Raw genomic sequence first — 15,578 nt, 5'->3', positions numbered from 1 at the left:
CCCCCCCAGCAATCTAAACCACCCTTCTCTAAAATGCTGAAGGCCAGTGTGGTACTTTAAATGCTTCTGAAAATCACCCGTGGTGCCCCCAGTCCCTTGAAAGTCTAGTCCCTGGCTTTGAAATCCTCTTTCTTCTCTTGCCAGGACCCGGTTCTCTGGAAAACATAGCAGTGACCGGGATGGAGTCCCCCTTGTTCCTGGGCTTGCTGTCGTCTGCCTTTGTGACTCTCTTGTTTAAGATCTAGCGTGTTCGGCGGACGCAGTGGAAGGAGAGAAGGCTCGGGCAGAGAGGGAGAGCGCGTGAGAGAGACCTTCTCCTTTCCGGGAGAGACGAAGAGAGAAAACAAAGAAACAAATCTTATCGAGAACCCCAGCACTGTGAGGGAAATGTGAAAAAAGAAAAACGACAAAAAAAAATATGCATTTCTTTCTATGGCCATTTTCCGTCACTTTCCATCCCAGACACTTCCAGCCGGACTTGTTCTAAAGGGACAAACAAACTGACCTGCAAAGACACAGGGCTTTAAAGGGTTAACGGCCAGTGCTTCTGTGCCCCATGGGGGCCCCCGCAATAGGGCTTGTGGTGAGGGGTTGTTCCCCTTCTCTGGGAGAGTTTGGGGTTCTCAGCTGCCATGAAAGACGAGCTTCGGTGGCTTTCGCAAATGTGGGGGGCTGGGCCTTTCTGTAGCACATGGAGTTTTTGAGTGGGGAATTTCCCTAGTTTGGGGCTGAAAAATTCCTCCGCAAACAAAGTTTCTTGGGCTGAGAATGACCCTTGTTTACACAGGTTTTGGACTCTGAATTTCCTGATTTCATGAAGCTTTCCTGGCTGAGATTTTCCTTCGCTCACAAAGTTTTCCGGGCTGAGAATTCCCTTGGTTTACACAGGTCTGAGGCTGAAAATTTCCTTCCTTCACAAAGATTTTTGGGGCTGAGAATTACCCTGGTTTGCACAGGTCTGAGGCGGAAAATACCCTTAATTCACAGAGGTTTTTGGGCTGAAAATGTCCTTAATTCACAAAAAAAATTGGGCTGAGAATGACCCTTGTTTACACAGGTTTGAGGCTGTGAATTTCCCTAGTTTGCAACCTTTTGGGGGCTGAGAATGGCTCTGATTGACACAGGTTTGAAGCTGGAAATGTCGTTAGTTCACAGAATTTTGTGGGCTGAGACTTATCCTAATTTACACTGGGTTTGGCTTGAGAGTTTCCTTAGTTCACAAACGTTTTAGGGGCTCAGAATTTCCCTAGTTTATGCACGTTTCAGGCTTTCTTAGTTCACAGGGTTTTGTGGGCTGAAAATTACCCCAGTTCTGGGGTGCAGATTTATTTCGTTCACAAAGTTTTCTGAGGTGAGAATTTCCCTGGTTTACTGATTTTTCAGGTGAGCCTTTCCTTTATCCAGCGAGTTTTTTGTGAATTTCCTTAGTGAACAAACCAAACCAAAAAATACCCCCCTTTTAGCTGTCAGTTGCCTCACTTAATCCAGCGATTTGCCCCAGTGGGAATTTTTTCAGCTAATAAATTCTTTGCCTGGCAATTTTCATTGTTCATGAAGTTTTGTGGCCTGCAAATTGCCTTCAGTCAGTGCCAGTTTTGCCTGGGAATTCCCCAGGATCACAAAGTTTTGGGGGCTGAGAATTTCCTTCATTTTTCAATCTTTACCCCACCCCCTGGCTTGGAGAAGACAGAACTGGAAGCTGGCTGCTGCCTGGGGATTTGGATTCAGCAACTTGATTCTGCTACTTCCCTGCACTCTGGGCACGAGGGGGCTCACACGCCCAGCTCAGATGACCAGCTTTTCAGCCCTGGACGGAGGAAGGCTCATAGCTGAGCATTGGAACCACCCATCTCTTCGGCTGAGGAGCTCCCCTTCCCTCTCTCCGTGCATGGGGACGCGGCTGGTCAGGTCCGAGACGTCTCATCTGCTGCTCTCCATCCCCACCGAGCCAGAGTGAGTCAACCGGGAGGGGACTGACTGGGAAGGGCTTCATGGGGGGGCTCAGGCTTCAAGCAGTTGCCGGGGGGCGGGGAGTAGGGGAGCGGGCTTCTCCTGGAGCCTGACAAACATTTGCAAAGTTGGTGTCGTTGTTTACAAAGTGGGGATCTGGTGGCAGGAGACCAGGAGACCCTACAATAACAAAGGGGCCTACTCAGTCCCAGCTGCTGCCATGACGCACTGGTTTGCCGATCCCGTCTGCTTGTGGGAGCTGTTAGAGTAACAGAATGGGAATGCAGTCCTGGCATTTATGAGAGGCCCTACAATAACAACCAGCATGGGTACAGCCTTGTCCTTCCCAAGAGACCCTACAATAACAACTGGTATGCGTACAGCTCTATCCCTCCCGAGAGACCCTACAATAACAACCAGCATGGGTACAGCCTTGTCCTTCCCAAGAGACCTTAAAATAACAAACTTGCATGTGTGCAGCGCTATCCTGCCCAAGAGACCCTACAATAACAACCAGCATGTTTACAGCCCTACCTGTCCTGAGAGTATCAACTTTCCTGAGAGACCCTACAATAACAGATGGGTATTTATCACCTTAATGAAATTAAGTTAATGAACCCAACTAAGGAATTTCCTTCATCCTTTGTCATAAGGATTTGGGCTGGCTGGGAGGCATTACACACTGGTTTGTTATTGCAGGGTCTCCTGGGAGTGCTGGAGGTTGCTCGCTTGTCTTGTTATTATTTGGCCTCCTGGGAATGGCTGGGCTGTATAGACTTGGTGTATTATTGTAGGGTCTCCTGAGAATGCCAGGAGTTGTGCAGGCTTGACGTATTATTGCAATGTCTTCTGGGAGGGCTGGGGGGCGGTGCAGGTTTGTCTTATTATTGTAGGGTCCTTTGGGATGGCTGGGGGTTGTGCAAATTAGGATTATTATTGTAGGGTCGCCAGGAAGTGCTCGGGACTGTGCTCGCTTGGCTTATTATTGTAGGGTCTCCTGGGAGCCAGGGCCTATGCAGGCTTGGTTTGTTATTGTAGGGCCTCCTGGGAGAGGGGTGTGTGTGCATAAACCATGAGGGCGGAGCTCCTTCCAGGCATATTACCTGGTAAACGTCTCCTTTGCTGATCCTCTAAGGTCCTAGGACGATGGGTTATTCCATGGGCACATCTAGATGTGTAAGCAGCTCACTCCATGCGACCCCAGATCAGACCCCTGGGCCCATCGAGGCTGGTATCCCGCCTCCCTCCCAGTGGATCAGCTCAGGGGGTGGGCATGTCTCCCACAGGGAGCTGCCGTTTCAGAGAACGGCGCAAAAGACCCCGCGGTTCTGGGATCGCTGGGTGGGAATCGGATCCTCCATTTTTGCAGGAAAATCCACAATTTTTGAAACTCCTGAAATGGAACCAAACAAAATTTGAAACTTTCTGTGAAATGAAATTCTGGAAGGGGAGGGGGTCATTTTGGGTCGATCACCTCGTTCTGTTCCCGTTTTGGTACATAAATATTTTTTTAACTTTGTTTTTCCATACTATATTTTTACTGTATACTCCCCACTGTATTTTCCACTGCATGCAGCCGAGGAAGTGAGCTGTAGCTCAGGGAAGCTTCTGCTCAAATAAATGTGCGAGCCTCGAAGGTGCCACAAGTCCTCCTGTTCTTTTTGCGGCTCCAGACTAACACGGCTGCTCCTCTGAAACCGTGCTACAAAAGCAAAAAATCTTTAAATGAAAAAAGAGAACGTTCCACTGGAGAATTTCCATCTGCTCGGGGGGACACCCTGAAACCCCCGTGGGAGTTTTCCCCCTGCCGGATTTTTTCTCAGCACAGAACAGGAGTAAAACCGTCATCGGATCAGACACGTGGGGCGGGGCTGGGTTGACAAAGAGAATCTTGGTCGCCTCGCGTGAGGTGTGAACAAACGTCCCCAGGTTTTTGGCCTGGGAGTTTCCTTCGTTTTGGGGGGTTTTTAAAACAATGGCAAATGTCTTTTGTTCCGAGTGTGTCTGTCCGAGTTCCGGGAGCTTGCCCGGGCGCCAGATTCAGCGACGTTCTTTTTTTTATTTTATTTGTTTTTATGGTACCAGCAAACATAGCTTTGCGTAACGAAGGCGATTCGCTCAATAGCGGCCGTTATTATTGTTTGGTGGGTGACGGTCGTGCCCAGACCCCCCCGTCATGGACCAAAGCCCCATCACACCAGGCGCTGTACGAACGAGGGCCATTTATTAGGTGTGTTATGGTAACACCCAGGCCCTGCAGTCATGGCCTAGGACCCAAGGGTGCTATTTATTAGGTGTATTACGGTGTCATCCAGAACCCCAGCTAGAGAGGGAGGGTGCGTGGGCCTCCGGACACCTGGGTCCTATTTCTGGCTCTGCCAAAGACTTCCTGGGCCACCTTGGGCAAGTCGCACCCTGCCTCAGTTTCTAGGCCTGGCACTGGGGGCGCTGTGCTGCAGGGAGTGGGGTGGGGGGCTCTCCCCTGGCAGACAGGGCTGGCCCCGATGTCCCAGTGTGGCACTAGGGGGCGCTGTGTTGCAGAGGGCAGGATACCGGGCTAGATGGGCAGGCCGCTCGCTGGCTGGACACGGGGGGTGAAGGCGTGAGCTGGGGCTGGGGGTGGCAGGAATCAACGGGTGGCGTTGACGCGCCAGCTGCTGAGTGCCCAGAAACCACGAGCCTCTCACTGCTCATGGGTCCTGTTAACGCCTTCCGCCCACAGAGCTGGGGGGCAGGCGGCAGGGCTGGGCTGACAGAGGCTGCAGGTCGGGAGTGAGGGGCACCAGCAGAGCTGGGGAGGGGGGAGCCGAGGGCTGGGCTGGCAGGGGCCTGCGGGTCAGGAGTGAGGGGCACCGGCAGAGCTGGGTAGGGGGGAGCCCAGGGCTTGGCTGGCAGGGGGCTGCGGGTCGGGAGTGAGGGGCACCAGCAGAGCTGGGGAGGGGGGAGCCCAGGGCTGGGCTGGCAGGGGGCTGGGGGGCAGGGGGCAGGGCTGGGATCGCTGGGGGCTGCAGGTCGGGAGTGAGGGGCACCGGCAGAGCTGGGGAGGGGGGAGCCGAGGGCTGGGATCGCTGGGGGCTGCGGGTCAAGACACTAGGTCTAGAATCTCTCATCTTTCCAGTTTCTGTTCACGAATCTCACGTCTCCCCCCCCCACCAGAGAAATTCCCCCACCCCCGACCTTCCGCGATCAGCCCTAGGGGGACCCTGCTCCCTTCCTCATGTGTGTGGCCCCCTTGGGCCAGCTTCAGATCTTGCTGTATATGGGTGTAATGCATCCCTCCATCCATGCTCCATATGCCCCCATCCCCTAATCCATCCCCCCACACCACATCCATCCCCCGCACGCATCCATCCATCTCTCCAGGCCCCCCACCCCACCCTTCCACCCATCCATCTCCCCACCCCTCCGTTCATTCACAGATACACCCCTCTGTCCGTCCGTCCCGCCTTCCATCCCCATACACCTCCTCCATCCTTCCATCCCCACATCCCCCCCATTTCCCCCTGCCATCGGTCGGGCAGGATAATCTAGGCAAAGCAAGGGGCCGGGGGGGGGGGTCACTGGAGTCGTATACGTCTGCAGGACCGTCCTTTCAATGGTGTTCGCTCTGCGGGGGGGGGGGGGGGGACACTCTCTGCTGCCCCCCCCCCCCGGCTCCGTGGCCGGCGGGTGGTGGCAGTTTTGCTAACACCCTGTCGTCAGCAATGGGGCGAGCTGGGTATCGCTGGAAAGCCCCCTCTGCCTTGGAACCCAGGGCGCCCCCCCGGCCCCGAGGCCCCGCCCCCATCTCCGCCCCTTCCCCCGAGGCCCCGCCTACGATCTGCCGCTTCCCACCCCTGCTCCGCCGCCTCCCCCAAGAGCCTCCCGCCGAACAGCCGTGGCTGGTGGGTGCTTCAGCCCTGGAGCACCCACGGAGCCGGCTTCTCCCCGAGCCGGTCCCCCGCCTGGTCACTTGCCCTCTCGCCAGCGGGGGCAACCGCTCCCCCTGTCCGCGGCACGGCTGCAGCGGGGCGTCGTGCTGGGCGTCCCCCGAGAACCGCGCCGGCGGGACGCCTCCGGGCCCGTGCGCAGCTCGGCGCCGACCGTCTCCACCATCCCAAGGGAGACGCTGGGGCCCGACTCCAAGCGGCCTTACCCCGGTGCTCGGCAAACCTCCATTTGCGGACCCCTGAGCTGTTGGGGGCGGGGGGCACGGCCCCCATCGGCGTAACCCGCAGAGCCCAGGTTGAAAACGGCTGCATCACGCCACGCGCCAGCCGAATTCTTCAGGCGACAATTCCCACGCTGGAGCCGCCGTCCTGCCAGATCCGAGGGCAACGCCGCCTCGGCGGGCGTCTTCGCTGGGCCGCTGGGGACCTTCGCGGCCTCGCCGACTCTGGACCGGGCAGGGGCCGCACCACGGAGTCTCTTCTCTCCGGGAGCAGTTTCCACTGATGGCTCTGCATCCGCGTCAAAGGCAAGGCGGGTTTCGTCCTCGGGCCAGGGTTTTCCCTGGCGCCTCGTAGCAGACAAATCTCGGCTGGCGTTAGCAGTTCCTGGTTTGCCGAGCGCGTGTCCCTCACCCGGACCGTCCATGACAGCCCCGCGGAAAGGGCTCGGCGGGAATAAGGCACCGTCCGCGGTGCTGGTGCCGGCCGTTGTCCACCCGGCTGCCACGACATTGTCCGTCGCATTCGAACAGCAAGCGCGGCGCCCTGGAGAACTCGTCCTGTCCCAACGTCGCACCTCGCCGAGCTGTGGGCACGACCGGCAAACGCCGACCCGTCTGCGGTTAGCTCTGGCCCCCACCCCCGTCTTCTTTGCATTCGAGCTCAGCGTGACTCTGTCCTTCCTGCCCGTAGAGCGACGGAGCCTGGGATAATTCTCCGGGGTTTGGGTCATGACCCACAGTGCCCACTGGACTGGCATCTGGAGCGAGCTCCTCGCCGCTTCTCTCCTGATCTTCCCGGGCCTTTCAAATCGCCCCAGCACATCACGAGTCCGGGTGCCGCTCCGTTCGCTCTGGGGACGTCTTCCCGGCCAGGTTCGCTGGAAAGTCGGCGGTGCTCTTGCGTGGTCAGGAGAAAGCGGGGCAGAGCGTTTGGACGCTGTGTCCCGCCCGCCAGCCCCCGGCGGCCGTCACGGCTCCGTTTCCTGCGCGGGGGCTTCGTCCGAAGCAGGCCCCCCCCCCGGCGAAGGGACCGCGGGCCGGGGAGCCGGCGGAAGGGGAAACTCGCTGCTCCGAGTACTTCCCGCCCCGCCTTGCGTCCCGGGGCATGGAAGGGGCCACCGCGCGATGTGCTTGCCCGGCCCCTCCGCGGTGGGTGCTCCAGAGCGTCGGCCGCTCGGCGCCGCTCGGCCCCGCCGCATCGCACCCCCCAAGGGACCCCCGAGGCGTCTGGAATCGGCTCCTCTGGGAGTGCGATTCGTTCTGGCTGCCGCCCACCCGCTGCCGGACGCCTGGGCCGTGGTGACCCCGCCTCTTCCCGCCTCTGCTCCGCCCCTTCCCCAAGACCCCGCCCCCCCCCGCCCTGCCTGTCTGAGCCGCTCTCCTCCATCCTACCCCCCTCCGGAGCTCCCTGCCGCTCGCCTGGTCCCGCCTCTCCTCAACCCCTCGCCCGCCACTCGCCGCACCCCGGGGGGGGCTAGCGGGAGAGGGGGGAGGAGAGGAGGGAGGGGGGGCCGAGCGGGGAGGGGGACACACGGGGGCCGGGCTGGGGTGGAGTGTGGGCAGGGTGCTGGGGCAGAGTGGGTGGGATGTGGGCGGGGCCTGGGGCAGAGCAGGGGTGGGGTATGGGCGGGGCCTGGGGCCGAGCGGGTTGGAGTGTGGGCAGGGTCTGGGGCGGAGTGGGGCTGGCATGTGGGCGGGGCCAGAGAGGCGGGACAGGGAGCTAAGCTTCACCCTACCCAGACACCCCATCCATCCCCACACACACCCCTCCCTCCCTCCCTCCCTCCCACACACGCCCCTCGGTCTGTTGGTCCATCCATCCATCCCCACACAACCCCGTCCTCCATCCCTCCATCCATCCCCAGACACTGCTCTGTCTGTCTATCCATTCATCGATCTGCATACGTACGCCTCCATCCATCCATCCTCCCCACACCCCGCTATCCATTCCACACAAACCCCTCCAACCATCCCCAAATACCCCTCCATCCATCCACCTGCATACACCCCCTGCATCCATCCGTCCATCCATAGCTCTACCCCTCTGTCTGTCCATCCATCCCCATACACACCCCTCCATCCCTCTAGCCACAGATCCACCCCTCCATCCACCCCCATGCTCCTCCATCCATCCTTCCTTCCTCCGTCCCGTCCCGTCGGGCCTGTCTCAAGCCAGGTAGGCGACCGAGGCCTTGCACTTGGGAGGAGCTGAGATCTGGCTCCTGGCAATGGGGGCTCTTCCTCTGAGGCAGGGGAGCAGATTTCAACCTACTTCGGGTGTGTAAATGGGTTCAGTCGCCAGCCTGAAGGCTCGTGCTGCTTGCATGGCATTATGGGATCAAAACATGGCTTCCTCCACCCAGGACAGTATGGGAACGATCAAAGCCCAAGTTACAAGATGGTTCAGAGCTCAGGGCTGGATTTGGCTCTTAGCTCCCCTCGGGGGAATCTGGAGTCACTCCACATAACTTGGCAACATTCCTGTGTCTTTGGGGCACTAGCGTGTAGCCCAGAATACAGCTTCTGAATTCTTTCCCTGGCACCTGGGTTCTGACCCTTTGTTATTTCCGTTGCTAAAAGCCCTTGGTGTTAATATTGAGTTTACATGAATGAATAACTATTTATATCATTTTTGCGAGATTGTTAACTTGCTTTACACACGTTTACCTTGTGTTTGCAGCGAAACTAGCTGCTTAGTTTGTAAGCGTGTGCAAGCCATGTGAAAGTGCTGGCTGACGTACTGGCAAACAGTGTCAAACTGTCTACGAACAATTTGTAAAGCATATGTAAGCGACGAGTGAATCATGTAACCAATGAGTAAACCATATGTGAAGCACGAGTGAACAGTGTGCAAAGCATATGGAAGCTACGAGTAAATCATGTGTAAACAATGCAAAGCACTTGCAAGCAATGAATAAGATCTAAGTACATGTATGCTATGAGTAAACATGTGCAAACAATGTGTAAACCGTGGGTAAACCATGAGTAAATCACGTGTAGCCTAGTAAACCACCTGCAAACAATGAGTGAGCAGTGTGTAAAATCATATGCAAAGCATGTGTAATTCATGAGTGAACGTTTGAAAGCCATATGTGCAAGACACGTGCTAATCATGAGTAAGCCATATGCAAACCATGAGTAAACACAGTGCAAACCACAAATAAACTATGTGCAAACTTCGTGCAAATCATGGGTAAGCCACTGTGTAAAGCATGAGCAAAGCATGCATTAACCATGAGTGAAGCATGTGTTAACTGTGTGGAAATCACATGTAAACAATATGTCAGCCACAGCCATGCACAGAGATCATAGAATCATAGAATATCAGGGTTGGAAGGGCCCTCAGGAGGTATCTAGTCCAACCCCCTGCTCAAAGCAGGACCAACCCCAACTAAATCATCCCAGCCAGGGCTTTGTCAAGCCGGGCCTTAAAAACTCTAAGGATGGAGAGTCCTAGGGATGGAGCTCATGTGTACGAACACATGCTAAGCACGTGAGCTACATGTGCCAGCTATAGTTAGTAAATATGCACATCTGTGCAAACCATGTGCCATACGGTATCATGTAACGTGACGAATCACATGTAGTACATGTCAGTGCTAGTTCATACAGACCCATGTGAGCCAGCGTCTGCTTTCAGTGGGAGTGTGGAGTGACTCCGTCGGGGTTACACTGTCTTTACACCCTGTTGTGAGTGAGCGCAGCGTTTGGTGGGTGTTACAGCACATGGATGTTGTGAATTTGATTTACAGCTGTTCATGTGGGACTCAGGAAGTGCTCACAGCCATGAACCAGGTGTCAAGCCTGTGCAAACAAGGAGCAAACTCTGCGCAATGGAGGTGCAAGCAATGCGTAACCATGGCATAAGTTGTCTGTAAAGCAGGGGTGAACAAGGTGTAAACTACAGGTCAAACCTATGTAAACAAGGTGCAAACTCTGAGTAACTCAAGTGCAAACAATGGGGGAGCAAGGCCTAACTTCTGCATATACCAGCTTATGTACAGGGCATGCAGTATCACTGTAAAGCGTGTGTACATTCAGTGTAAAGCAGATGCAAATACGTGTAAATGAGTTGTACAGTCTGTGTAAAGCATGAGTCAGTTACGTGCAAGCCAAATGTAAGTGCTGTGTAAAGCACATGCAAGCAGCGTGGGAGCTAGTGGCAAAAAAAAAAAACCCACATACCTAAACCCTGGCTAAAGCATGTGAAACAGGGTGTCCACACTTTGTGACCATCATATAAACAGGGTTGAAACCACACGCACAAGAGCATGTAAACATGAGTAAACCAAGTGTAAGCCACATGTAAACATGGTGTATGTTTCGGGTACAGTACGTGCAAGCCAAGTGGTAATTTTGTGCAAACTACTTGTCAACTCTGTGTAAACGAGGTGTAGAACGGCACCCACAGAATGTGTGAACATGTAAAACTGGGTGTAAAGGTTTTGCAACCTGCATGTAAGCCAGGTGTAAAGTGTCAGCCACAGGTAAACTGTGCAAGGCTGGTGCAGGGAGTGTGTCTATTCTGTGCAAAATACATGTCACGCCCTGTTTTCAAAGCACAGGTAAACGGCGTGGCCAGTACGGGTAAATGTGGTGTAAACTCTCAGCCAAGCGTATGTAAACATGCATAAAGCACATGTAAACTGAGTGTAAACCTGGGGCAAGACATCTGTAAACCTCATGTAAAGTATGTGTAAACAGCGTGTAAACATTGTGCAAAGCAAGTGTAACCATGGTGTACCGAATGTATGAACAGGTGTCAACACTGTGCAAAGCCGGTGTGATCAGGGTGTGCGGACTGTGGAAACAGAAATTAGCATTGTGCAAGCCAGGCGTTAACACAGTGCAAAACACAGATAGAGAAGGGGAAACCACCCACTTGACCCCCTTTTTGGTTTGTACGCTTGGAGCTCGTGCAAAGCGGTGGCTGGCTCCTGACTTGGTTTCTCCCAGAGCCAGGGAGGTGGGCTGGTTTTAGCAAGGGGGGGTGGGAGTAGCTGATGGGGGGGGGCAAGAGCTTTGAAGGGCTGAGTGGCTGCTGCAGGTGACCTAGATGGGGGAGTCCTTGTTCTCTCCACCTCGGGGTGTTGCTGGAATCTCAGGCCCGGGGGGGTCAGGTTAAGGGTGGGAGAGCGGCTGGAGAAGCTGGGGTGCACCTTGCACTGGGAGGGGGGTGGAGAAGGAGGAAAGAGGAATGGAGGAGAGAAAGGTGAGCAGCAGGATGAAGGGAATGCAGCAGGGAGTGAAAAAAGGAATGGAGGAAGGAGAAATGGAATACGTGAGGGAGTGGTGGGAGAGAGGGAACGGAGAAGAGACTGGGAGGAGGAATGGGTGAAGGAGGGAGCGGAGGGGTAGCCCAGGAGAGAGGGAACAGAGAAGGGACCGGAAGGAGGAATGGAGCGAAGGGGGGAGCGGAGGGGTAGCCCAGGGAGAAAGGGAACGGAGAAGGGGCCGGGAGGAGGAATGGGCGAAGGGGGGAGCGGAGGGGTAGCCCAGGAGAGAGGGAACGGAGAAGGGGCCGGGAGGAGGAATGGGCAAAGGAGGGAGCGGAGGGGTAGCCCAGGAGAGAGGGAACGGAGAAGGGACCGGGAGGAGGAATGGAGCGGAGGAGGGAGCGGAGGGGTAGCCCAGGAGAGAGGGAACGGAGAAGGGACCGGGAGGAGGAATGGAGCGGAGGAGGGAGCGGAGGGGTAGCCCAGGAGAGAGGGAACGGAGAAGGGACCGGGAGGAGGAATGGACGAAGGGGGGAGCGGAGGGGTAGCCCAGGAGAGAGGGAACGGAGAAGGGACCGGGAGGAGGAATGGGCGAAGGGGAGAGCGGAGGGGTAGCCCAGGAGAGAGGGAACGGAGAAGGGACCGGGAGGAGGAATGGGCGAAGGGGAGAGCGGAGGGGTAGCCCAGGAGAGAGGGAACGGAGAAGGGACCGGAAGGAGGAATGGGCGAAGGGGAGAGCGGAGGGGTAGCCCAGGAGAGAGGGAACGGAGAAGGGACCGGAAGGAGGAATGGGCGAAGGGGGGAGCGGAGGGGTAGCCCAGGAGAGAGGGAACGGAGAAGGGACCGGGAGGAGGAATGGGCGAAGGGGAGAGCGGAGGGGTAGCCCAGGAGAGAGGGAACGGAGAAGGGACCGGGAGGAGGAATGGAGCGGAGGAGGGAGCGGAGGGGTAGCCCAGGAGAGAGGGAACGGAGAAGGGACCGGGAGGAGGAATGGACGAAGGGGGGAGCGGAGGGGTAGCCCAGGAGAGAGGGAACGGAGAAGGGACCGGGAGGAGGAATGGAGCGGAGGGGTAGCCCAGGAGAGAGGGAATGGAGAAGGGACCGGGAGGAGGAATGGGCGAAGGGGGGAGCGGAGGGGTAGCCCAGGAGAGAGGGAACGGAGAAGGGACCGGGAGGAGGAATGGAGCAGAGGGTAGCCCAGGAGAGAGGGAACGGAGAAGGGACCGGGAGGAGGAATGGGCGAAGGGGGGAGCGGAGGGGTAGCCCAGGAGAGAGGGAACGGAGAAGGGACCGGGAGGAGGAATGGGCGAAGGGGGGAGCGGAGGGGTAGCCCAGGAGAGAGGGAACGGAGAAGGGACCGGGAGGAGGAATGGGCAAAGGAGGGAGCGGAGGGGTAGCCCAGGAGAGAGGGAACGGAGAAGGGACCGGGAGGAGGAATGGGCGGAGGAGGGAGCGGAGGGGTAGCCCAGGAGAGAGGGAACGGAGAAGGGGCCGGGAGGAGGAATGGGCGAAGGGGGGAGCGGAGGGGTAGCCCAGGAGAGAGGGAACGGAGAAGGGACCGGGAGGAGGAATGGGCGAAGGGGAGAGCGGAGGGGTAGCCCAGGAGAGAGGGAACGGAGAAGGGACCGGGAGGAGGAATGCAGCAGGGAAGGACTGGGGCAGGCCGCAGGGTCCGCAGCAGAGCCCCCAAAGGTGGCCAGGCCCAGCCCAGAGGCTCACGGGGGGCAGGGCCACGCAGCTCGATTCTGTACCTCAACGTTTACAACACAAATGGGGAAAAACGACAAAAAAACTATTGTAAAAAAAAGGGCGGGGGGGACTTTATTGCAAGAAACCACTAAAAAGCCACTTTGTCTTCCATTGCCACTGGGGGTCTGGGGCCGTGGGGGGCGGCTCATTTCTTCCCCCCCCACCCATGCTCCCCTCGCGAGGGACTCTCTGGGGTCTCTCGCTCGATTTTCCTTTGATCCAAACCCCCTTTCATTTCATTTGTCAAAACTCCGTGGGGAGGGGGGACGACATGAAAAAAAAACAAATCCCGAGAATCCTTTTTCCAATAAAATGCAATAAAAGCAGCAACGCAGGCCTGGCGTTTGGTGTGGGGATGGGGGATGGTGTGGGGATGGGGCCCCGAGCCTCAGTTTACCAGCAGCTGGGAATGGGCGCCAGGGGGTGGGTCACTGGATGATTCCCTGTTCGGGTCGCTCCCGCTGGGGCACAGGGCACTGGCCACTGTCGGCAGACGGGACCGTGGGCTGGATGGCCCCTTGGTCGGACCCCGTGTGGCCGTTCTTCTGTTCCTAGGGGGGAGGCTGGATGGAGGGGTGTGCACAGAGATAGATGGTTGGGGGGGGGGGTGGATGGATAGTGGGGGGAGGGGCTGGCTGGTGGGGCGGGCTGGCTGGGGGCAGAGGGAGGATGGCTGGAGGGTGGACGCGGGTATGTCCATTGGGGGGCTGGGTGTCACAGTCACACGCCCCAGGGTGGGGGTCACACCCAACACCCACTCCGCCCTGGGGGGCGGTGGGGGAGGGGGCTGTGTGAGTGCCCCCAGGGGCACTCAAAGAGGGTTGGGGAAGCAGGAGGGGAGCGAGAAAGGAGGGGGAAGGAGAATAAAATCGGGGGGAGCCCCTGGCATGGGGACGGGCACTGGGGGGCACAGAATCCCCCCAGCATAGGACGGGGGTCCCTGAACTAGAGGGAGCACCCAGGGAGGTGGGGGATGGGGGATTTCATGGGCCCAGTGGGTGCACAAGCTGAGACGACCCCCCACACTGCCCCACCCTGTATTTCTGTATCTTGCTATTTCCCCTCGAGCCGCAGAGCCCAGGGGGGCAGGATCGGGCCCAGCAGGCCAGAGAATTTGCTTTTCCAGCCACTGGAAAGGGAGCCGCCATCTTCTTCAAGGGCCATGGGTCAGGAGTGAGGGGCATCGGCAGAGTTGGGGGGCAGGGGGAGCCCAGCACTGGGGGAGCAGGGGGGCTGTGGGTTGGGAGTGAGGGGCATCAGCAGAGTTGGGGGGCGGGGGGAGCCCAGCACTGGGGGAGCAGGGGGGCTGCGGGTCGGGAGTGAGGGGCATCAGCAGAGTTGGGGGGCAGGGGGATCGGAGGGCTGGGCTAGCAGGGGCTGCAGGTTGGGAGTGAGGGGCATCGGCAGGGTTGGGGGGCAGGGGGAGCCCAGCACTGGGGGAGCAGGGGGGCTGCGGGTCGGGAGTGAGGGGCATCAGCAGAGTTGGGGGGGAGGGGGAACGGAGGGCTGGGCTAGCAGGGGCTGCAGGTCGGGAGCGAGGGGCATCGGCAGAGTTGGGGGGCGGGGGAAGCCCAGCACTGGGGGAGCAGGGGGGCTGTGGGTCGGGAGTGAGGGGCATCAGCAGAGTTGGGGGGCAGGGGGAGCGGAGGGCTGGGCTAGCAGGGGCTGTGGGTCAGGAGTGAGGGGCACCGGCAGAGCTCTGCAGGATGCTGGGAACTGTTGGCTCGGGGCTGGGGGAGGGGGAGGGGGCGAGGCCAGCATGTGTGGGGCGGGAGGGGGCAGTGCGGTGGCGGGGGTTGGGGGGACAAGAAGCTGGCAGGAAACTGCCACTCAGTGGGGCCTAACGGGAACCCCCCACCGCGTGGACACAGACCCCCCCTTCGCCCAGCCCCCCACCCCCAGGACTCCTGGGTTCCATCCCTGGCTCTGGGAGGGGAGTGGGGTCTAGTGTGGTGGGGGGAGGCGGCGGGGGGGTGGGAGGAGCCAGGACTCTGGGGCTCTATTATTGGTTGTTTGCACCTGTTTCTATGTGCAGAGATCCCATATCCCAGTCTTTCAGAGTAGCAGCCGTGTTAGTCTGTATTCGCAAAAAGAAAAGGAGGACTTGTGGCACCTTAGAGACCAACCAATTTATTTGAGCATGAGCTTTTGTGAGCTACAGCTCACTTCATCGGATGCATACTGTGGAAAGTGTAGAAGATCTTTTTATACACACAAAGCATGAAAAAATACCTCCCCCCACCCCACTCTCCTGCTGGTAATAGCTTATCTAAAGTGATCACTCTCCTTACAATGTGTATGATAATCAAGTTGGGCCATCTCCAGCACAAATCCAGGTTTTCTCTCCTCCCCCACCCCCCCCCCCCCCCGCTCCACAAACCCACTCTCCTGTTGGTAATAGCCTATCTAAAGTGACCACTCTCCTTACAATGTGTACGATAATCAAGGTGGGCCATTTCCAGCACAAATCCAGGGTTTAACAAGAACGTCTGAGGAGGGGTGGGGGGGCGTAG

General features: G+C 57.8%; 1 protein-coding gene across 1 annotated transcript in view; it reads left to right on the top strand.

Annotated features, from left to right (window-relative positions):
• Positions 1–404, top strand: part of IGLON5 (IgLON family member 5) — a gene marked incomplete in the record, with an annotated part of 33,083 nt that extends 32,679 nt beyond the window's left edge. The window contains 1 exon segment of the mRNA XM_037883433.2: positions 145–404. Coding sequence (XP_037739361.1) covers positions 145–245 — 101 coding nt within the window.
• Between the last annotated feature and the right edge of the window lie 15,174 nt (positions 405–15,578).

Source organism: Chelonia mydas, chromosome 24 (assembly GCF_015237465.2).
Source record: "Chelonia mydas isolate rCheMyd1 chromosome 24, rCheMyd1.pri.v2, whole genome shotgun sequence".
NCBI lineage: Eukaryota > Metazoa > Chordata > Testudines > Cheloniidae > Chelonia > Chelonia mydas.
Note: the sequence above shows the minus strand (reverse complement) of the source record. Positions and strands in the feature narration are given on the sequence as shown.